General features: G+C 48.9%; 2 protein-coding genes across 2 annotated transcripts; both read right to left on the bottom strand.

Annotated features, from left to right (window-relative positions):
- Positions 1-942: 942 nt before the first annotated feature.
- Atp5f1e (ATP synthase F1 subunit epsilon) lies at positions 943-3,502 on the bottom strand. The gene is made up of 3 exons (XM_048441263.2): positions 3,343-3,502; positions 2,307-2,433; positions 943-1,102 (listed from the first exon to the last, which is right to left on the bottom strand). Exons 1-2 carry the CDS (start codon positions 3,372-3,374, stop codon positions 2,310-2,312), a joined length of 156 nt encoding a protein of 51 aa, XP_048297220.1. The 5' UTR covers positions 3,375-3,502; the 3' UTR covers positions 943-1,102; positions 2,307-2,309.
- A 975-nt stretch (positions 3,503-4,477) lies between these two features.
- Prelid3b (PRELI domain containing 3B) lies at positions 4,478-12,242 on the bottom strand. Its single transcript, XM_048441262.3, has 6 exons — positions 12,083-12,242; positions 8,743-8,911; positions 7,783-7,872; positions 6,763-6,833; positions 6,573-6,675; positions 4,478-5,345 (listed from the first exon to the last, which is right to left on the bottom strand). The coding sequence occupies exons 1-6, from the start codon at positions 12,112-12,114 to the stop codon at positions 5,223-5,225; spliced, it is 588 nt and encodes a 195-aa protein (XP_048297219.1). The 5' UTR covers positions 12,115-12,242; the 3' UTR covers positions 4,478-5,222.
- Between the last annotated feature and the right edge of the window lie 10,157 nt (positions 12,243-22,399).

Raw genomic sequence — 22,399 nt, 5'->3', positions numbered from 1 at the left:
GACTTTGCAGTAGCTCTACTCAATCAAGAGTGTAAGGGGGTCCAGGTCTTTATTTTTTTTGAGACAGGGTTTCTCTGTGTAGCTCTGGCTGTCCTGGAACTAGCTCTTGTAGACCAGGCTGGCCTTGAACTCAGAGATCTGCCTGCCTCTGCCTCCAGAGTGCTGGGAATAAGGCATATACCACCACTGCCTGGCAGAGGGTTCACGTTTTAAAGCCCAAAACAAAGCACTTTGTTCCTAAATATTTAACTGATGAATCTATGTCCATTCAGATATGATCAGAATGCCCTATTCACTGTATCCAAACTGGTTTTAGATGGGTGGTGGTGGTGCACGCCTTTAATCCTAGCACTCTGAAGGCAGAGGCAGGTGGATCTCTGTGAGTTCAAGGCCCAGCCTGGTCTACAAGAGCTAGTTCCAGGACAGGTTCCAAAGCTACAGAGAAACTCTGTCCCCAAAAAACCAAATAAATAAATAATCATAAATTTTAATTGCAGTTCAGCCGTCAACACAGGACACAAGGCATTGATCGGCTCTGCTTCATTTCCGGTGACAAATGCACCCGGAAAATAATACAAGGTGAAAAGCGTTTTGTCTGGATAAAGTCTCATGTTAATGACTCCTCTCCAGGTCTGTGTGAAGCGAGATGAGTCATACAGTTTGTTTCTCTAATGCTGTTCTAATTGCTTCGTTTGGGCTACCAGCTACCTGGAACCACCCAGAGCCTCGGTTTACCGTGAATGCGATTCAGACTAGGGACAGCACAACCTCCACGGCGGTGTCACATTTTCATAAACCATGCCGCAACACTTTGATAGAGTTAAGCAGCGCTCCCACAGCAGCCACACACAAGCCTGTCCATCCTTTCAGGAAGTCATGGTTCACACAGTCACACTCACATTACTCTGTGGAAAGTTCCTATTTAAAAATGTACAACAGAAATGAAACCCAGCAGACATGAACCATGTCAGTTTATTGGCATAGTCAATTTATCAACAAGGGCAGTTTTGTCCCCAGGAGGTGAGGGTGATTTCAATCTGCCATAGCAGGTACCCACATGTCTTCACTGTGACGACTCGGCAGTTCCTGCTTTAGCCAGTGCCTACGGAGAGAAGAAAACGCAACAGTTGCTAGTTTGCCGTGTCTGCCTCACACCCACCATGACTGGAACCTGCTGTGTCAGCTGCAGCACAGCTGGAGTGACCCTAGGCCTGGACTGCCTGTCCTTGGGTAAACCGTTTTTGTGACAGAAACAATTTTGTCCTGTAGTCTCCCCCGGCCCCCACATTCCCCAGGCCAGCAGACTGGGGTCCTCCGTGCTGTAAGATATTAAGACAGAGACCACACATTTTTTGCAGGAGCCAGACCTGCCTCTCTGACCCCAAGGCTCCGACAAAGTCACTGGGGTCAACCACAGACAGGCAGTGTGCCTGCAGGCAGGTGAGGGGCTGTTCTGATTCAGCTCACTGTGGAGAATCAACAGTCCACCAAAACTGAGGTTTTACAGGTCCAGATTCTGATTAGACTGAACCAAGAACAGGGGCTCAATTCAAAACACTGCACCCCCACTCCCTGGTTTGCAATAAAATATTTGTTAATTCAAGATGAAAATGAAAAGTGCTTAGGGCAGAGAGTTCCAATCAGGCCAACTGCTCACGGCATAGGCTGTGGAGCGCAGTCGGATGCTGTGGGCTGCAAAAACAAATGAAATCTGAAGAACATCTCCCTGATAACTGGTCTTGCTTATCTTTACAATAACAATGTAAATAAAGTAGCTGGGAGATCAAATCAGTCTGGAGAACCGTGGCCTGAACTCAACGACTCGGCACAGCAGAAGACTGCAACTCGACGATTCCCCACACGGCTGCACAGGTGAAATGAGCCAGGCTCTGTGAACTCGGCAGGACAGGGCTCACCCAGGGCTAGTGTGTGCAGGCACCAGCAGCGATGGGGGAGAAACATGCAAAGAACTGCCATTTCTCAGGTTCCCAGTCTGCTAAGTAACTCCAAGAGCAATCACAACGGGGGGGGGGAGCTTACCCTCCAACTATTTGACTGTGTGCAGATAGATGAACCAGGTTTAATTAAAATAAGATGGCTTTCTATCTGAGGATGCTAACTGCACTGAAAATCAATGTGCCAATTATTCTGCTTGGGGCTGTCCGGGGCACTCTTTCATCATGCCAGGAGCCGTCTGAGGCCTGTGGCTCTCTCGGGGCTGCAGACGCCAGTGTTGGGGCAGAGCTGCGAACCCAAGCGAGTTCCGGTGAACCCGACCAGGCAGCTCCCACAAGCCAGCCACTCACCGGCTACTCCTTCTTCACCTTCACGATCTTTATGCTGCTGCCGGACGTCTTCTCGGCGTTAGCTTTGAACTCGGTCTTCAGGGCATCCCTCACTGCTTTCGCACAGATCTGGGAGAAGCGGATGTAGCTAGCAAAGCGAGAGAGAATATGAAAGACTTGTTACCAACAGCTGGACAATGGTGGTGTTACAGGAGACATCTTGGTTTTCTTCCCATACTCTTACTTTTGGTTGGTTACTATGGTAAAATTGGATTGAAAACTGGGCAACACCAAAAGTAATCTATACGAAGGAGACAGTCAGAACTGTGCCCCAGATTAGCTGGCATCTGACTGGGAGGTCCAAAGTTTTCTTCTTGGTGGTGTATCTTTTCATATTAATTTAAAATGAAGGATTTTTTTAAGTCACAGTGTAGGAAACAGAGCAAAATGTGAACATAGCTCTCACATGCATGATTCCCCAGCTCGTTGCCGTATTTAAGTCGTTTAATTACATTATTCATATATATATATACATATATACATATATATATACACACATATATACATATATACACATATATATACACACATTATACACACACACACACACATATATATATATATACATACACACACAAACTTTTGAATTAAAACAGTGCTTCTTATGGTGGTCAGTTATCTGAAGGCGTTCACACCTGGCCTGCAAGGGGCTGGGAGGAGGAAAGGTGTGCAGGTGTGCGGATGCCATGGGAGACAGTTCAACATGTGGTACCTATGGCAGGCCCACCTCTGTCAGGGCACTGGGCCACTCACTGTGGCAGGGCCTGGAGTATGACCTTCTGGGAGGGGAGACCAAGTGTCATAGGGGGGTGGCTGCTCACAGAGGCTCAGCACAGCTCTGCAGTCTAGGGAAAGGCCTCCTGTGTGGAGCCATGACCCCGTGACCCCGCGGCGTGCCTTGTCCACGGCGACGCCATCTTGGCAGGTGGCCGCGTGGCCTGGCTGTCGCGCGCGGCCTGAGGGCGGGCCGGGCCTCCCCGACGCCGTCCGAGCATACCTGAGTCCAGCCTGCCTCCAGTACGCCACCATGGTGTCGCGAGCCGGACGCGTCGGGCAGAGCCGCGGGGTTGCTTCAGAGTCTCTTCAGCTGGGACCGGCGGCAGGAAGGTCAGGGCGCCTGAGTACCGGAAAAGGCGGGGTGCGGGCCCGCCAGTCAACGCCTCACCCCGCCCTCGTCGCAGCCGGGAGCCAATGGGAGAGCCGGTGGCGCCCGCTCATTGGCCGAGCGGCCTCCGGAAACCGCGGTCGCGCGCGCGGAGACCTGGGAAAGTGAGGCTGCCGCGTCCCGGTCACCTTCCCAGGTGTGGTGGCAGAGGGCGGGACCTCCTCTACCGGGCAGGACCGTGACTGCCCAACTTCGCTGGCCCTGCGTTTGTGCTTAGACAGCTATCTAAGAAGAACTGTATGGCAAAACCAAGATTTACATCACTTTAAACTAGAGTTTAAATAGTCACTAGGGCATCAGACCCTTTCGGGTGTGACTCACAGACACTTTGTCCGAGAGTAACACCAAGCAGTGTTCTGTTTAGCTGGGATGTTACTCTGCATGTCAAAGTAGCTTCGTTAAAACAAAAACAAACAAGCAAACAAACAAAACCCAACCCCTTTCATTAGATTTAACCTGCTTTTATAAACGTCTCAATTTTTAAGCTAAGGAACCTTTTGAGGTAGGAAACCAGGAATTTTAAAGCCACTTAAAACATTCTCTGTGGTTTTGTATGCATGTTAACCGGTCTTTCTAAAAAAACCAAGTAGAAGCCCATCCCATAAAAGGCAAAAGGCAACCCCTCCGACAATACTGCAGTATCAAAGCAAACAGCAGTGATTGACAGTCCGGGGCTGGTTTGCAGTCCTCCTCTGACCACTGTGTTCCCACCCCTCTGTCCTCACCCAACACCCAGGAGCTAAGAAAGCACCAATGATCCAGGTGACATCTGAGTCGTCCCAAATGATGGAGAACTCTTCCCGTAAAAGAGATGTTTTGTGGTCATAATTACCCCAAAAGTAATTACATTCAAATAACCTGACATCTCATGCCTTAGCAATTACAGAAACATGGATCTGACGTGCAGCGATCGCTAAGGTCAGTAGTAGTTGTGAGCAGCTGCGCTGTCAGTGCTGCTGACGAGGGATGAGAGGGATGAGACAGTCACTTTATTTTCCAGTTAAGGTAACCAGCCCACAGTACAGCATGAGAGATCACAAAGTACAAATGTGAGGAAGGGAATGCCTTTACTAAGTCACAAAACTTTGGCAAGTCAATACAGTACCCGTTAATACAATAAAATACGATTTTTGCTGGAGTCATCATATATTACCTTAGTGTTAATTTTCACTCCAAAAATATCATTTAAATACCAAATCAAAACTGGTTTCCAGCAGGGCAAGTTATTTTATACAAATTAATGTCATCTGAAATTATACAATGTCTCTTTTTAAAGTGAGTTCCTCACGCAGGGGGTTCTAGTTCACCGCGTCGGGCAACTGTGTGCACTGGAGGGCAGCCGGCCTTTGTGCTGGTTGGTCCACAGTCACGCAGGGCTTCAGTACCTGAAAGGCTAAGATTCTATACCTAAGGAGACTCAAGACCAACATCAATTTCTTCTAAGCACTTAAACAACAACAAACAAGCCTGTTAACTGTCCATGTGAACACAAGACTCCAGCCAGCCCCTCAAGCCCTTCCACCTCAAGATGATCACTTTGACTCAGACCCTCTCCATCTTTTGTTGTGATCAAAAGTCACAGCCTTTCCCCAGCTTATTAAAAAAAAAATAATAAATCTACCTAAAGTAGCTATATTCTTTTAAATAACAAATAAATATGATGTCAGCTTGAAGAGTCCTGGGGCCCTGCAGCTGCACACCAATTTCCATTGTCATTTTTCCACCAACGCTGCTGCGGCCGCCATTGGGGTCCTTATGCTTCCTCTGGCTGATGCTGTCAGTTCTTCAATCTCGGCGTTCAGTTTATGGATCACCCATTCCATTGCTTCTCGGCCCTTAAAAAGTGCAATGAATTCACTGTTACCAAGGGCAAAGGTATGTAGACAGGAAACGGCGGCCAGGATAAGGGGTTACAGGCTCATTGAACCTCAGGGACAGATCTCTTGTCCTGGCTTTTTCTTTTCAGTTATTATTTACCAAACACTAAATGCCTTGAGCAATTGGCTTGCTCAGAAGCCACGTTTTATCTTGTGTGCAGAAGATGTGCTAGAAGAGCGAGCAGTGGAGCGGCAGGATGTCCACTGTGACTGGGGCAGTTAAGCCCCTTTTCTTTCTGTATCATCAACACTGTAACCCAAACGTGCACACCTCAGGATCTGGTCCTTGACCCTCCTCTCACTTGCCCTCTTCCTTCCTCAGGCTCTACAGTGTCTTGAGGGATGAAGGAGGAACACTCCCACTTCCTGTTTAGGGCCTTTGCACGTGCAGCTCCCCCGCCCGAATGCTCTTCCTGGACACTCCTGCACCAACTCCTTCCCTCTCAGCACTTGGCAAAAACATCAATTACCAAACTCTCATTAAACACTCAGGCCTGCTTCTACTTTTCCTTTCCTAGCGGACTGCTGTGTGATTACTGCTGCCTTCCTGAGTCCTGTGATGGCAGAGCCTGTTTGTTCTGTGGCCTGCACATCGAGTAAGCACTGACAAAGTGACTTTATGAAATGGTTAAACAACGTGTTTGCTGGGCAGTGGTGGGCACGTCTTTAATCCCAGCACTTGGGAGGCAGATAGATCCCTGAGTTCAAGTTCAAGGCCAGCCTGGTCTACAGAGGTAGTTCCAGCACAGCTTGGACTGTTACACAATGGGTTGGGCATCTTTCCCACTAAATTAACTGTTTTAACATGGGGGTGATTCCCAGTGGAGCTAACAAGTCGGGGGGGGGGCATGGGAAAAAAATCACTATTTTATGTACATGTGGCATGTGCATCAGACAATCTCATCATGAAGGTAATAGAAGTTAAAATGTCTACAACCCATGGGCATAACAAAACATTGCGGAGGACCAGCACTTTCAGCAGACACACACCACCCACACATGTGTCAGCTCACCACCCACACAAGTCTACAATTCCCTGGGCTGTTAGCAATGCTGGTGTGCGAGCAAAGGTGTGCAGGACTCCAGAGCCACACAAATCACTGCCCATTATTCTGGACCAGCCAGCTTCGTGGACAGCTGCATTCAGCACAAGCCTTGCTGATGGGAGGTGCCCGGCCCACTTACTTTGTTAGCGTTGGAAGATATGGTGCTTGCCATGAGCCCTTCAAGGTAGCTGCTGAGGCTGACCCCTTTCACGGTGATGATGGCTTCCTGGGTCAGGACAGTTCTGGCAAAAGAACCCACAGCCTTAGATGACTCATGTTGGATTTTCAAAGAGCCCGATGGAGCCAGGCCACCATGCAGCTTTACTTACTTCTCTGGGTGCTGGGGGTGCGGCTTGTATGTTAGCCTCTCGTCCACTGAGACCATATTTGTAAATGAGATCTACAGGATGAGGAAAAAGTCAAGCCACTTCGGAAACCAATACTAGAAAGATTTCTAAAGTCAACACACAACCCCAATTCTTATTCGCAAACACACAAAACAAAAAAAACCTTACAGATAAGCTATCTTGGCTAACGTTATTGGGTAACTACAATTTAAATTTCCCTATTTAAATTTATACTTAAATTCCACCAAACTTTATTTGGGCAGAGAGGCGGCTCCGCAAGTAAAGACAAGTGTTTCCCCTAAGCCTGATGACTTGAGCTCAACCCCAGTGGCAGCTCTACCTCCTGGTAGGAGAGCACAGACTCCCAAGGCAAGCCGTCCCGACCCCCTTCACAGGATTTCCCGAGTATGCCATGCCCTCACCCCCGAATGTAAAAACAGAAAATGAGTTTAGGAACTTCAGGGTTAGGAAGTGTGCAGTACCTTTCCTTCTTCATTATTATTTATTTATTTTTAACTCTGGGATTTTAACTAGGGGATTGGACTTCAGGCCGTGAACACGCTAGGCTAGTGCTCTACAACACCCATGGCCTTTAAACAAAATAAAGAAGATGGATGGTGGTGGCACACGCCTTTAATCCCCCAAGCAGAGGCAGGAGGATCTGAGTTCCAGGACAGCCAGAGCTACAAACAGAAACCCTATCTTGAAAAAAGAATAGAGCAAAAACAATACACACACACACACACACACATACACACACAAAATAAGGGAGTCTCTTCCTATGTTGCCCCCAAATGGCCTTGAATGCAATCTGTAGCCCACGCTGGCTTTTAATTTGTGATTCTCCTGCCCCTGTATTCAAAGAAGCTGGGTTACAGGGACACACCACAACGTCCAGCCAGGCACTCCTTTTGAGAGTATATCCTCATTGCCTATTTCATGTGTAAGAAAGGAAATCTCAGGTCAAAGAGAAAGGAATAAAAACAAAGAGGTAGGACTCACGTTGGTGGACCTGAGCTCCATGGTCTTCTTTACCGGGTCAACTACAGAATGTTCCTGCACGTATGTTTTCGTTCTTGCTGCACCAATGAGCTACGGGCAACACTAGAGTTAGTAACCAGAGCTCCAGTCAAGCACCTCCATCTTTCTCTTGAAGGTACAAATTTGTCAACTACAAGCTAACAGGGATTCACACAGAGGAAGCAAGACTGTCGTACACCTCCTAAGAACCTTCCAGAGGCAATCAGGGACAGCTTGTTGAGCTGTGATGTCATACTCGCCACGGGGTGATGATGAGGCATGGAAGGGGACATCTGGGAGTCAGAAGACCCGTCTAGTAGAGTTCAGTCAAGTGTCTCACCAAGGCCAGGGAGAAGCCCCCACCCCCCCACCATTGGCTAGATAAGAAAGCAGGCCTCACAGCTGAGGGGGTCCGTCCCAAGCTCACCCTCCTCTGCTGTGGTAGAAAGCAGACTCCTTCCTGCCCTAAACAGAGAGACCCAACACAGAAGCCCGGATCCAAACCCCACCAGCTGTACCGTGACCAGCAGGCATCCTAGTTTCTCACTGGCTCTATCAGCTCACTAAAGCTTGGGGGTTTGTCATGGAAACAGAACCACTTCTGAGAAAGTACCAGACCATGGCCTAAAGGTGAAGCAGCAGTCCAAAGAGTGCTCTTGTCACTTAACAAGGACCCAATGTCACCTAATAGCGAGGACCCAACCATTGTAAACTTCACAATAAGCCTCAGGCTGGAGCAAAAGCAAGGAAAGACATTAACTCCCTCTCCACTGAGCCAGCTCCCTACAGCCATGGTACCTCAGGACGCTGAGCAGCCTTTCTAATTCAGCACACACCCCAACCATTAGAATGGAATTCCAACCTATGCAAAATCCCACGCGGCACCGGAATGGAAAGACGGTACAACACCCTAGCGCACTGCTCCAGGCTCGGCATACTTACAGACTTCACAATGGAAGGCAGGCCCCACTCTGTGCTGAGGAGCCTGTGGCTGTGCAGCTTTCCAGAGGGATCGACATGTCTGTCCAACACGTCAACGCCAACCACGCTTGGATTCATGGGGTTTGGGTATTTCTGCATTGCAGCCGTGGTGACCGTTTCCCATGGGTGGCTGCAGACAAACCAAACACCAAACATGTAAAATGGCGGATGGGGTAAGCCGTTCTTCCACCACAGAGGCTGTGCTTTAGGGTGGGATGAGTTTATCCTGGGAAGTAACTTCTGGAGACATGAGTGCTGATGGTTTTTAAATGCGTACAGATGCCAGTGTCTCCAGAAACAGACCGCACGGCACAGCAGACGCCCATGAAGCAAAGCCTTAAGGAGCATGTGTCTCACAGCAGTCCTTCCTCAGTCACAGCCGAGAAGAATCAACGCCCTGGCTGTCCTGGACCTCAGAGACCCGCCTGCCTCTGCCTCCCGAATGCTGGGAGTAGGAGTAAAGGCGCGTGGGGACACTGGCTGAACATCCGTCCTTGGGTGTCATGTGCTGCTTTCCTCCAAGTTTGGCTTCAGCTCTGCAAAGGTCACTCGGGAGGAAATGCCAAGGCCTAATGACTGAGCACGAGCACCTGCTCATCACTCCAGTGGTTGAGAACCTGCAGTTTCTTTACTTTCGTGAAAAAGGGTACATACCCATTCAAAATGCGCCACACTCACACCTGCCTTCTGGGCACAAAAGGCACTCACTTCTCAGGAAGCACCACAGCTGGTTGGTCTATCTGCCGTCTGACCCCACCCCTTAGTGTGTTATTTATCTGTGTCCTTGCTTTCTGGAGATGGATATCAAGCTACGCTCACCCATGAACACAAACCACAGTGCTCTTGTTATCTAAAAGCAAAGCAGGTGGGCATTAATCACTTCAACCTTGTGGAGAACCCGGCCTCACAACTACACCTGTCAACAGAAGAAAACCCTCCAGAACCACAGACAACCAGTGACATGGTTTGTAATGTTTTCATTTAGTCAAAAATATCCATGAACAAGCCTGATTTTCTATTTACTCTTAAGCTCTATTAAAGTCAATGCAGGTATCTAAGTGGAAGCTTCGTAATCTAAGCAGCCCCAATGGCAGTGATTTGGCCAAGCCCTCTGACTACCACGGAGGCAACTATCTAAAATGAAGATCAGATACGGCCATCTTTGGTCTATCATCCATGCGCTAACCTTTTCTCCCTCCCTTTCTGAAAAATTAATAAACAGCTCTCTGCTTTACTGTGATTGCCCCATCTGCGCTCTCTAGGCTAACTTTAAACATCACTGTTGACCAAGGGCACCCAGTGATCACTAGTGTTCTGGCAATTAGTTTTAGCTTCTTGAGCAAAGCATGACTCTGTGAAAGACCCTGGCAGACGTTCATAGAGCACCAATGTGGAGCTGAGAGCCTGGTCAATCTCATCCCTGGAACTGGACGCACTGTTAACTGACAGGGGCAACGGTTGTCCTGGACTCTATGAAAGCTGTGCTGGGACACACTGCACACGCAGATGCTGGAAGGCTCAGCAAGTGACGCCACACTGGGTGCTAACGATATGCCATGCCTCAGAAATGCCTGAAAAATCCAAGATGTATGGATGAAGAATGACTTGGGGACCTGTTTGAGAGAGCATCATTCTCAAGATGGAACCATGAAAACGGCAGTGAGACATTGGGGCTGTAATTTAGGAGGCTAGGTTGGAAGCTCAGAAATCCTGTTTTCTGAGACTCACCTTGCTAAACAGTCCCGGCTGCCCAGTACACACTCTGTGTGTGGCTCTATGTTCAGGCTAGCCTCAGACTTGGCAATGTAAGGGCTATAGGCATGCGGCAAACCTGCTTGAGATACAGATCTGGGTGCTGTAAGTGTGTGTGGGTTGGGAGCTTGATTGGTTGGCTCAACCTATCTGGAGAGATGACATCCTGGGTCTCCTCCCAGGGCACAAACAGCGTTTATTTGCAGATCTATCTTCTGGGAGACAGCCCCTGGAGCGCTCCCCAGTCTGAGAGGTCTGTGACAAAAGACTAAGCTCATGGATGAAAAGACGTGAAGTCCAGTGACCAGATTTCACTGAACATGTGTCCTGGCAGGAAAGGGGAGGAACAGGTCCTAGGGCAGGAGAGTGTAGAGAGGAGACAAGCTGAGGGGAGAATGTGGAGGACCAGAAGGGAGGACTAAGTTCTAAGCATGGGACTTGTCAGCAACTTCAAAGCACTCAGATCCAGCAGAGGAGGTTGTAGAACCCCTTCTTCTGAACAGACTCTAGTCCCAGAAGAACGAGCGAGTCCCATCTAACTCCAGTGCGCTGTCCTTATGGGGCACACAGTGGGCCCTCAGAGGCCTCGGGTCCTCATAACAGTGCTGGCACGCCTGGGTTAAACACACCACAAAGCTATACTATTACAATGGTGTGGCAACAGAGGCAGAGCCCAGATCATCCAGAAATGGGCTCAAAGGCTAAGTCAACAATAATTATGACAAGGGGACGTTTTATGTCACAGAACAATGGGTCAGTCAACGAGGAATGCTGCTGGAACAAGGGGTTAACCATTTGTTTATCTTGTATGTGGCACTGTGAACCTGGGTGGTGTCATTCCCAACACCCGACAGACTCAGGTCGTTTTCCAGTACAAGTTCAGAGAACCACAACACGATGACCAGATGTGATGGCAGAGAATGGATATCTGGCCAGATGTTATGGCTCACAGATATGGGAAACCACGGTCACAAACTATACAGAAGAGCAAGCCCTGGTCTAGAATCTCTGGCTGTTCCTCAGGCTGACTGACACCAAGGTTTGGCACCATGGTGGTGCAAACTGAATTCACCAAACTGAACTACACCTAGATGGACGGCTGCCTGGCTGTCCGTGGAAGGTTCACGCAATGGGGGCTCAGTCAGGACACCCCAGGCCACTGTGAGGCCGTCGGGGCTCCGTCAGGATACCCCAGGCCACCGTAAGCCGTCGGGGCTCCGTCAGGGCACCGTAAGCCGTCGGGGTTCCGTCAGGTCACTCCAGGCTACCACGAGGTGGTCGGAGCTCCGAACACCCCAGGCCACCATGAGGCCGTCGGGACCTAGCGCTCTGCGACCCCTGGAGTCACTTCCGGGTCATGCCCGACGGCCGGTTCCTGTCTTCCGTCAGTGGCGGAGGGCCCATGCCCGGGGTCACGGAGGCCCTAGCTATGCTAGGGGTCGTGACCTTGGCGGTCCCCGGTCCCGGGGTCAGCCCCGCTCGTTCTGCCACACCCGATGCCAGAGAGCTCCCCGACGGCGCCGGAGCCGGTAGCCGCTCCCACACTCACTCAAAGACGTGCTCGGAAGTCCAGATCTTCATGGTGCCAGCCGCCCGCCCGGCGTCCCGCGGCGTCCCGGGACGAGGAGGCACAGAAGTTCACCAGCCCCGCCCCGTCCCAGCCGGCCGGCCTCGCACCGCGCAGGCGCCGTCGGGCCCAGCGCTGGGACGCCCGGAAGTGCCGTCCCAAGGCCTCACCGAGCTGGGCTAGGCTCCGCCCCCGGCGCCGCAGGCCCCGCCTTCTCGGCGCAGCGCACTCAGGCCCCGTCCCTCGCGCCTGGCGCACTCTGCAGGGTTCAGTGCGCCGGCGCAGGGCAGGCTAGCGCGGAAGTCGGCGGGCAGGCGCCATCCTGCGCATGCGCGGGCCTTGGCAGCGGTCCAGTTTGCGTTTGGCGGGTTCTTTGGACGTGGTCGAGCCTGGCAACGTTCACCGGCGCACACTTCCCTGCTGCTGTCTGACAGTTAACTCCACCATTTGCTCCAGGCTAAAGGAGTGTGGGTCGCTATCAGCTCCATGCGCATTCTCCTTGCCAGCCCTGGGGGTCGTGACCCTGGGTAGGACAGGATGCCTGCCTGCTCACCCACCAAGCAGTGACCACTCTTCCCCCGCACCCCCACGGGAGCAGTCGGAGCGTGGAGACCTAGACTGGGCTGGAGCAGAAGCCAGCTGCCCAGGCAAATGACCCGGGGTCATAGGTCATCCCCATCACCACCCCTCCTAGATGCCCACGCCCTCCTGTGCTTCCATTACAACTTCCTCTAACATACTTCCCAGCAATTATCACTCTGAGATCATCTTGTTTATCTGCTTACCTCCCACCAGAATCAGCCCCTGAATGCCAGGTCTGGCCTGTCTCCATGATGGCCCTCGGCAGCGCCTCTGGATAACAGAGGTTCAAAGGTTATTGGAAAAGGCAGTAATTATTTGGGGGAATGAATTAATTAAGCCATCTAGTTAATATGCTTGACTTCTAGTCTGTAGGCACCTGAGGGTGAGGCTCTCGCTAGGCTCTGTCAGTGATTTCCTCCCTGTACCTACCTAGTAATTACGGATGACATGCGTGACTGAGTGACTGAGAAGTGAGGGGGCAGGAGCGGATGGCATGCGGTTCTATTCAGAGATGCACTGGGTGAGGTGGACGAACCGCTTGGTTTGGGTTTCAGGTAGAGCTTCCCACTTCTGCTCACCCGGTTCCCCCCATCCTGTGCCTCCCGCCTGAACAATGTACGATTTGAAATGACAGGTGGAGGGAACTCTCCGTACTTAAGGAGCTACTTAGAATTACTGCTTCATTTTTGTATCTAGTTTGTTCAATTGTGAAAAACAAATAAAAATCAGAGTCATTTAGGAGGGTGGATAATTCTTTTTTTTTAAATAGCCAAAGCCGTTTATATTTTTAAAAATAGAAAAAATGCATTAGATGGAAGGAAATAATACGGTTGATAGCTGCTAAGTGCAACTTGTGGTACCTGGGATTTTTATTTTTTTTTTAATATTTAGTACTTTGAGTGGTTTCTGGGGAGGTAATGCTTTAAGGGCTGCTGAGAGGGGCTCAACCTCGATGAAGATGTGTGAAGTTATTGTCGCTGAGTTTTGCTGGCTCTGGAGCCGTCAGTACAGAAATATCTGTCCCTGATGCCCTGGAGCTTTGTGAAGCTGTTCACCGGCCAGCCACCCAATCCATCCTTCCTTCCGAAGAATGTTATCCTGCCCCATAATTCAAGGTTCTTAGTCGTCAAAGTCATACCAGAATATTGACTTCATTTTCATTGTATTGCTAAACACCACAGTACCTGTCTACACCGCAGTACCTGTCTACACCGCGGTACCAGTCTATACCGTGGTACCTGTCTACACCGCGGTACCAGTCTATACCGTGGTACCTGTCTACACCACGGTACCAATCTACTGATTTTGCTACCTGTAGTGATGGGGTGGAGTGATGGGTGGGATGGAGGTCTGGGGCCCAAGGGTCTTTTCTGTGTCTCCCTGTGGTAAACATGCTGGCAACTCTGGGGTTTGGAGAGGAAGATCTTCCGTCACTACCTCCTAGAAACCCATTAAGAGGCTCACTGAGGGAGCAAAGGAAGGTTCTTTAGACTCCTGAGCACTGTATTACTGATGCTGCTTCTTGCTGAAAGAGAAGTCATCAGTAGGTCATTAACTTGATTTGGTTTGGCCCAGGGATGACACCTGTCCCCACGCCCTTCTGGAGTAACACCCTGCCCAGTCTGCGGCTGGGAGGAAAAATACAGATGTGATTGTTGACTGAGGTTTTTGCGACCTCCCTGTTACATGTGATTCCCACCTACTAGGAGTAGTTTGGGGAGCCAGACTCCAAGTCAAGAGGAAACTGGAGGGTGTTTAAAGAGAAGGCTCTGTATCTTGGGGAGACCAGCGAGCAGTAACTCAGGTCTTACTGAGATTGTGTGTGGGGGGAGAGGGACACAACTGAGGAGGAGGTGGCTGTGGGACTGACACCAGACACTGGTTGTGAAAAAAGGCATTGCATCCAAGCACAGGTGCTAGTGGACCTCGGGGACAAGCCCTGGCCCTGACACCGCCTGGGCCTCAGCTCCTTTGCTTTATAAGCCCCACTTATTTGCCCTCCATCCTTTTCATTTTACATTATCCTTATTCCATCTGATTCATTGCTACTGAGTTTTTGTTTCAGTGTGGTATACAATAATCCATCGTCACCCAGAGTTTTGTTTTCCATAATTCTTCAACCATCCATGGTCTACTGTAGATATTAAATGAAGATTTCCGGAAGTAAATAAGCCACAAGATTAAATTGCTTGCCACTCTGAGTATGGCGATGAAGTCTTGTGCCAGCTCATTCTTCCCTACCCTGGACACGCACCAGACTGCGGTACAGAACATCCCTGCGGTGTGTAGCACCCACTAGCAGAGAGCATCCTTCTCCAGTGTATCCATGCTGTGTAGGCTACCCACCGATGTAAATCCTCTCTCTCTAGCTAGTCCACGTCATGTACGCTTTTCATCTATGGCCCCAGGAATCCACTGTGGGTCCTGAAACACATCTCAGAGGATCTTAAGCAGCTATGATTGTAATTACGTATGTGTTTGGTACTTGTCCCCTGTTTCCATCACACTGACACCTTGTGTTTTCCTGGGGAGTAGGAATATCTTTTGTCACACTGGGTTCCTTTAGATGTCTCAGTTCACGGTAAAGATGCCAATAAGATGGCATGGCTTAAGTGGGCTGTACTAGCCTCGGGATGGAGCCAGGCATGGGAAAGAACAATTGAGGACTAGGACCTTTATCCTTGCTCCCAAACTTCCAAGGAAGGTTGGGCAAAGCTGCAGATGGTGCCTACAAAGTGTCATGGACAAGGAGACATGATGGTCTTTGGGTTGGCGAGCACATTCACAGGCTGGGAAGGGATGGTCCCCTAACTTCACGGGAACAGAGACTCCCGTGCCCTGGACCCTTGTGGACCCTCCCCCGTGTACTTCTCCACCTGACTCTCACTATCTGTTATTATAATAATAATGTGAAGGGTTTTCCCTGAGAACTTTGAGACAGCCTAGCAAGTCATAAACACAGGGAGGGCATGTCCAGAGACACAGTCTACAGCTGGTCGCTCAGGAGAGCAAGGGCCCAGGTGGAAGCTGAGATCGGAGATCCAAAGACAGCAGAGACTGGGGCAGTCTCAAAGGATGAGGTGCTTAGACTGCTCCCAAGTAAAGTGTTCTCAGGACAATGGCTGCACGGATGTGCCCTCCTCTCAAATTCAGTGTTTGTGTGGAGAGAGCAATAGGAGGGGACTCTCAGAATCAGCTCCATTGTGTAACTACGGTTGCTTCCAGGAGACAGCCAGTGTCTGTGCCAGCCTGGGCTAAACATATAATTCCTAAAAGGAGGCCAGGCCCACCAGTGTCCTGCCGTAGGTTCTCCAACTGTCACTCACTTTGGAATAGACTGGTGCCCACCTTCAACTTTTCTCCTGACCTTTTGGGCAATGACCTTCATCTCTAATTGGCACGAAGGGTTGGGCTTCCTTCCTTCCCTCCCCTTTAAAATGGGTATGTGATCCTCGATCCTAGTTCTTTAAGTGTGTGTGTGTGTGTGTGTGTGTGTGTCAGAAGACAACCTTGGGTATTATTCTCAGGTCTCTCATTGGCCTGGAGCTCACCAATTAGTTAGGCTGGCCAGCAATACTCCCATTCCAGGAATTCTCCTGTCCGTGCCTCCTAAACTCTGGGATTAGAAGTATGCACACTGCCATGCTTATTGTGTGTGTGTGTGTGTGTGTGTGTGTGTGTGTGTGTAGGTTATTTCTGTGTATGTATGTGTGTTTGTGTGCAGAGGTCAGAGGTCAATGTCAGGTGTCTTCCTCTATCCTTCCCCAGATTTCTTTGAGACAGAGTCTCTCACTGACCTGGAATTTACCAATTGACTCTGCTGGTTAGGCGGGTGTCAAACATTTTTACGTGGGAGTTGGGGGTTGTACTTGCGTCTTCATGCATCTACAGTAAGAACTTTATTGCCCTAGCATCTCTTCAGCCCCTCGATTCAGAGAGCCTCCTGTCTGTCCTTTCCTGTCTTTTGTCTTTGCTCACTATAGGAATTGCTCCTGACGGACCCTAGGCCATTGCTATCCTCACTGCCTATATTAACTGCTTTGGGCAGCTTCCCCATGGGGCACTGGGCAGTTCAGAGGCATGGTTGGTTGCCTCCGCTGTTGGTGGAGTTGCTCTTGGTACCACTGGGCAGAGGCCAGGTTGGCTGCACAGCATCTCCCAAGCACAGGATGGTGACAGCCACCTCAAAACTCAAAAGAATGTAGCCCCAAAGGTCAGTGCCATCCCAGGATAGATACCCTGGTATGTGGCTGGCAGACTCTGGTACTCTGGTCCGTTTACCTGGCCAGCTTGGATGTTGTGTTCTCCCACATTCCAACCCCACTGCACTTTACTGTGGCATGAGCAACCTGCCACCTGTGACCATATACTTCCACACCCTTGGACTTCGAGACTGGGTGTTCTGCTCCCTGAATGTACTCTTCCTGTATTTACCACCAGCAATCGTAGCTTTTGAAGTTCTGTTCAAACACTCCACTCCTTACAGGCCTCTTGGAGGTGCCTTTCGTGGAACTCTGAGTGAAGCCCACTCTGCATGGTGCATTTCATATCATCACACGAGGATCATGCAGTGGAAAGGGCAAATGGAGGGCTTCCGTGTCAAAGATACCGAAGTCCTTCTTACTCACTCTTCATCTTTGAGTCCTTAATGGCACATGGCCACATAAAAAAAAAGTTAGGATCATTCATGAAAATATATTCACCACCAAAGAATTGCCACCTCACAAACCCCAGCCTAGACCCTCAGCTGCTGTCTTTCTATTCTCACTAGTGTGATAAAAGGGCTGACAGAAAACAAACAAGAGGGAGGAAGGGTTTATTTTAGTTCCCAATTTCAGGTTACAGTCCGTGGCAGCAAGTCCCAGCTGCAGTAGCTTGCAGCAGCTGGTTACATTATATCCACAATCAAGAAACAGATAAATGAACAAAAATGCAAAAGGGGTGGGCATGTTGGCTCCGCAGGGAAAAGCGCTTGCTTTCAAAGCCTGGTGACCTGAGTTTGATCCCTGGAACTGTCAGAAAAGAGCCAGCTTTGGTGACTTGAATATGTAAAACATCCCTATGGCAAACTGGGAAGTGGAGACAGGAGAATTGCCCAGAAGCTTGTGGGCTAGCTAGGTTAGCCTGAAGTTCTTAGCAGAACCGCTAGAGACCAAGCCTCAGCAGGAGGAGGGTGAGAATGACCACCTCCTGAGGGTTGTCCTCTGACCCCGACAAGCCACAAGAGCACTATGGCACCCACATTCGTGCACACAGAGTAACACAATACATAATAAAGATCAGAGAGCAATGGATGCTTGTGTTGAGCTCACATTCTTCTTTTTATGCAGCACAGGTCGAATGACGCCACCCTTAGTCTTCACGCCTCAATTAACCAGGATAACCTCCCATAGGCACGCCCAGAGGTCAGTCTCTCAGACAACTCTAGATCAATCGAAGATCACTCCAGAATTCTGGTGTCTTATACCAAGCTGGCAGTTAGCACTTGAAGAGGAAGACAACAGGGTCACCCTACCCCCATGAGGGACAAGACCAGCGTGCTGTGAAACAATGACTTGAATGATGGCTTGGGAGAGACCTTTGCGGAGGGAATCAAGTCCTTTGACATTTCTGCAGACATCCATGGCCGCAACGGGCCTGTGAAATGCAAACATGCAGGTAGCACAACTTTGCAGTCGTGGGGGGCAAATTATGGTAGAATGAGTCCCTGGCTCCCGAATGTAATACAGACTTGTGAAGCTCCAATTCTAAGTTTGGTTTATAGACTTCATCTGCAATATGTTTGTACCACTACATATATGTATGTGTCCATGTAGAAATATACTACCATAATTTTATATCTCATTTTTTTTTCATGTTAAAGTCACAGGTAGGACTTTTTTTTTTTTAACAAAAGTTAATTCTTTTTGTTGTTTGTTTTTGAGATTTGTAGACCAGGCTGGTCTGAAACTCATAGGGACCTACCTGCCTTAGTGTCCTGATTGTTGGAATTAAAGTGCATACTAACATGCCTGGCAACAAAAATTAGATTTTAAGGCAGCATACAAAAGAACAGATCTTCATTATGACATCGCATGCAAGCACATCTCTGCGCCTGGCTCCTACCCACCCTCCTCTCTTTCCCTGCTGCACCCACCTTAGAAGGGTCCAGCTTCTGCTTACATGCTGTGCACACGGCCCTGTCTGGTTAAGTCTGCTGTGTTAGTCAGAGTTCTCCAGAGGGACAGAACACAGAGAATGAATCTACATATGCATAAAGAAAGGGATTTTCTAGGCTGTGGTCCACCTAGTCCCAAGGACTGTCTACCAACAGAAGGTCCAAGATTCCCACATTGTTCAATGGTCCACGAGGCTGGATGTCTCAGCTGGTCTTGACTATACTCCAGCATCCCGAACAAGAAGGCTCTAATGCCAGGGAAGGAATAGACTTGTTGGCAAGAGCAAGAGCAAGAGCAAGCAAGCAAAGAGAGTGAGCTTCCTTCTTCAGTGTCCTTTATATAGGCTGCCAGCAGAGGTGTGGCCCAGATTAAAGATGGATCTTTCGAACTCAAAAGATCTGGAATAAAAGTGGCTCTTCCCACTTCAAATGATTTCATTAAAAAAAAAAAAAGCTCTCACAAGTGTGCCCAGCTGCTTGGGTTTTAGCTAATTACAGATGTAGTCAAGTTGATAAAAAAGAATAGATATCACATACGGATTCTGTATGTGGCAGAAAAAGTGATTTTTTTATATTGCTTCCTCTGTGTTGGCCAATCTTGGCCGTCAACTTGACCGCATCTGGAATCAATTAAAACCCAAGCAGCTGGGCACACCTGTGAGAGTTTTCTTGATTGAACTATTTGAGGTGAGAAGACCCACCCTAAATCTGGCACCCCACATTGGGTATCAAATGAAGGACTATTAATAAAAACTCAGAGACATAAATTGGGGTTCAACCTGAAGGTCAGAAAAGCAAAACAGCCAGCCACTGGCTCTTACAGCGACCTCCTTCCAAAAATGGTGATCCTGCCTCCAGGAATCTCAGAATGAGACTGAGACTGAGAACTGTCTCCTCCCATTTTATAATCCTTTCTAGTTCTGGAATTAAGGGTGTGCACCACTACTGCCTGGTTCTATGGCAAGCTAGTGTGGCTTCTGGGATCAAAGGTGCATGACATTGTAGCTACTAGGATTAAAGGTGTGTGTTATTGCTGCCTGGGTCTGTAAGGCTGACCAGTGTGACTGTTTTACTTTTTTGATCCTCAGGCAAGCTTTATTTATTAAAGTACAAATGAAATGCCACTACACATTAAAGTACATGGATAAGGAACCTTTTGCTTTTTGTCTGCTTGCCCTCACCCTCCCTTGCAAGTTCATCCATCCTGTTGCTGAGGCATTCCTTCACTGGTATTAGTCCTACTTCTTCAGAATTCCAATGTAGCCTGAAGACTTGCTGAGACAGCCAGTCTCATGGACCAAACAAAAAACCAGATTCTTGGCCTTTCCATCAGGAGACAGCCATTGTTGGAATAGCCAGACCACAGTCTGTAAGCCACTCTAATACATCACGTATATATTCTTTCCATCTGTCTGTCTATCCCTCCCTCCCCTTGTCCTCTTTTGCCCCCCCCTTTAGGCCCATTCCTCCCTTTCATGGTTCCAGAGCTACTTCAATATCATGTGTGCGTATAATATCATACACACGGTGTGTATCTATACGTTTAAGTCTAGAATGCAGGAGCAAAAGGAAGCATGAGGTCTGTCTTGTTGAGTCTCACTTGTTTCTCTGGCCATGGAGCTCTCAGTTGTCACAGCTGAATAAAACTGCCAGCTATGCTTCGTTTGTTTCTACTGTTCACTTGGTTTTGCTTTTGAGTGAATTCATTTTGGGAGAGCTTCTTGGGTATCAGTTCACACCCCAAAGGAGGATTTTTCTCCCTTCCTTCTTTCTTCCCTCCTTCCTTTCTTCCTTTTTAAATTTATTCTTCTTGCATACATTGCATCCCTTCTTCCTCTCCTCCCTGTCCCTCCCTTCCATCTCGTCCCTCCCCCAGATCCATTCCTCCATTTCCCTTCAAGAAAGGGCAGGCCTTCCAGGGATATCAACCAAACAAGGCATAACAAGGTGCAATAAGACTAGGAATATCCCCTCATATCAAGGCTGCCCAGTGGGAGGAAGAGTTCCAAAAGTTGGTAAAAGAGCCAGAGATAATCCCCATTCCCACTGTTAGGAGTTCCCCAAGAATGCCAAACCACACAACTGTAACATGCATGCAGAGGACCTAGGTCAGACCCATGCAGGTTCCCTGATTGGCAGTTCAGTCTCTGTGAGCCCCTAGGAGCCCTGTTTAGTTGATTCTGTGGATTTTCTTGTGGTGTCCTTGACTCCTCTGGTTCCTACAATCCTTCCTCCCCCTCTTCCCCAACTAATGTTTGGCTGTGGGTCTCTGCATCTGCTCCCTGAAGTTGCTGCATGAAGCCTCTCTGACAGCAATTATGCTAGGCTCTGGTCTACAAGCACAGCAGAGGATCATTAGGGAGCATTTTATTGACTTTTTTTTTTTTTTTTTTTTTTTTTTTTTAAATCTGCCTTGCTTGGTTTTATTCTTCTCCCTAGGTCTCCGGGCTATCCAGCCTCTGGGTCTAGGCACTCCAGGTATTTTCAGGTACTGGCTCCCTCTCCTGGCAAGGGTGTCAGGTCAGACCAATGATTGGGTGGCCACTCCCACAAGTGCTGCATAACCTTTACCCCAGCACATCCTGCAGGCAGGACAAACTGTAGGTTGAAGACTTGGTGGCTGAGTTGGTGTCCCAGTCCCTGCCGTGGAAGCCTTGCCTGGTTGAAGAGGATGGTGGACCGAGGCTCCTTATCTCCTTTCAGTAGGAGTCTTTGCTAGGTTCATCCTCGTAGATTCCTGGGAGTTTCCGTTGCACTAGGTTTCTACCTTGCCCCCCAAGTGCCCCCCAATTCCAGTTGTCTCCCCCAGTACTCTCTCCACCCCAGCATGATTCTTCCTGTTCCCATCCCCACCTGCTCCCAGTCCACCCACAAAATCTATTTTATTTCCCTTCTGAGAGAGAGAGAGATCATGCATCTCCCCTTAAGCCCTCCTTGTTACTTAGACTCTCTGGGTCTGTGGATTGTAGCGTAGTTATCCCGTCTTTACTTTACAGCTAATATCCATTTATGAGTGAATACAAACCTTGTCTGTCTTTCTGAGTCTGGATGGGATTTGCCTGCAAGTTTGATGATGTCATTTTTTTTTTTCAGCTCTGCAATACTCCACTGCGTAAATTTACCACATTTTCTTTACCCATTCTTTGGTTGAGGGACACCTAGGTTGTTTCCAGGTTCTGGCTACTTCAAATAAAGCTGTTATGAAGATAACTGAGCAAGTGCCCTTGTGGTAGGATGGAGTGTCCTTTGGAGCTTGAGGTAGATTGAGTCCCAGTTTTCTGAGAAATCACCATATTGATTTCCAAAGTGGCTGGATAAGTTTGCACTCCCACCTGCAACTGAGGAGTGTTCACCTTGCTCCATATCCTCACCAGCATGAGCTGTGAGGTGTTTTCGATCTTGGCCATTCTGACTGGTGTAACATGGAATCTCAGTGTCGTTTTGATTTGCATTTTCCTAATGGCTAAGGACATCGAGCATTTTTAAGTGCTTCTCATCTGTGACTCCTCTGTTGAGAATTGTTTGTTCAGATCTGTATCCTGGTTTTTAAATTGCATTAT

Source organism: Myodes glareolus, chromosome 10, assembly GCF_982192425.1.
Source record: "Myodes glareolus chromosome 10, mMyoGla1.1, whole genome shotgun sequence".
NCBI lineage: Eukaryota > Metazoa > Chordata > Mammalia > Rodentia > Cricetidae > Myodes > Myodes glareolus.
This window is presented reverse-complemented; position numbering and strand designations above follow the sequence as displayed.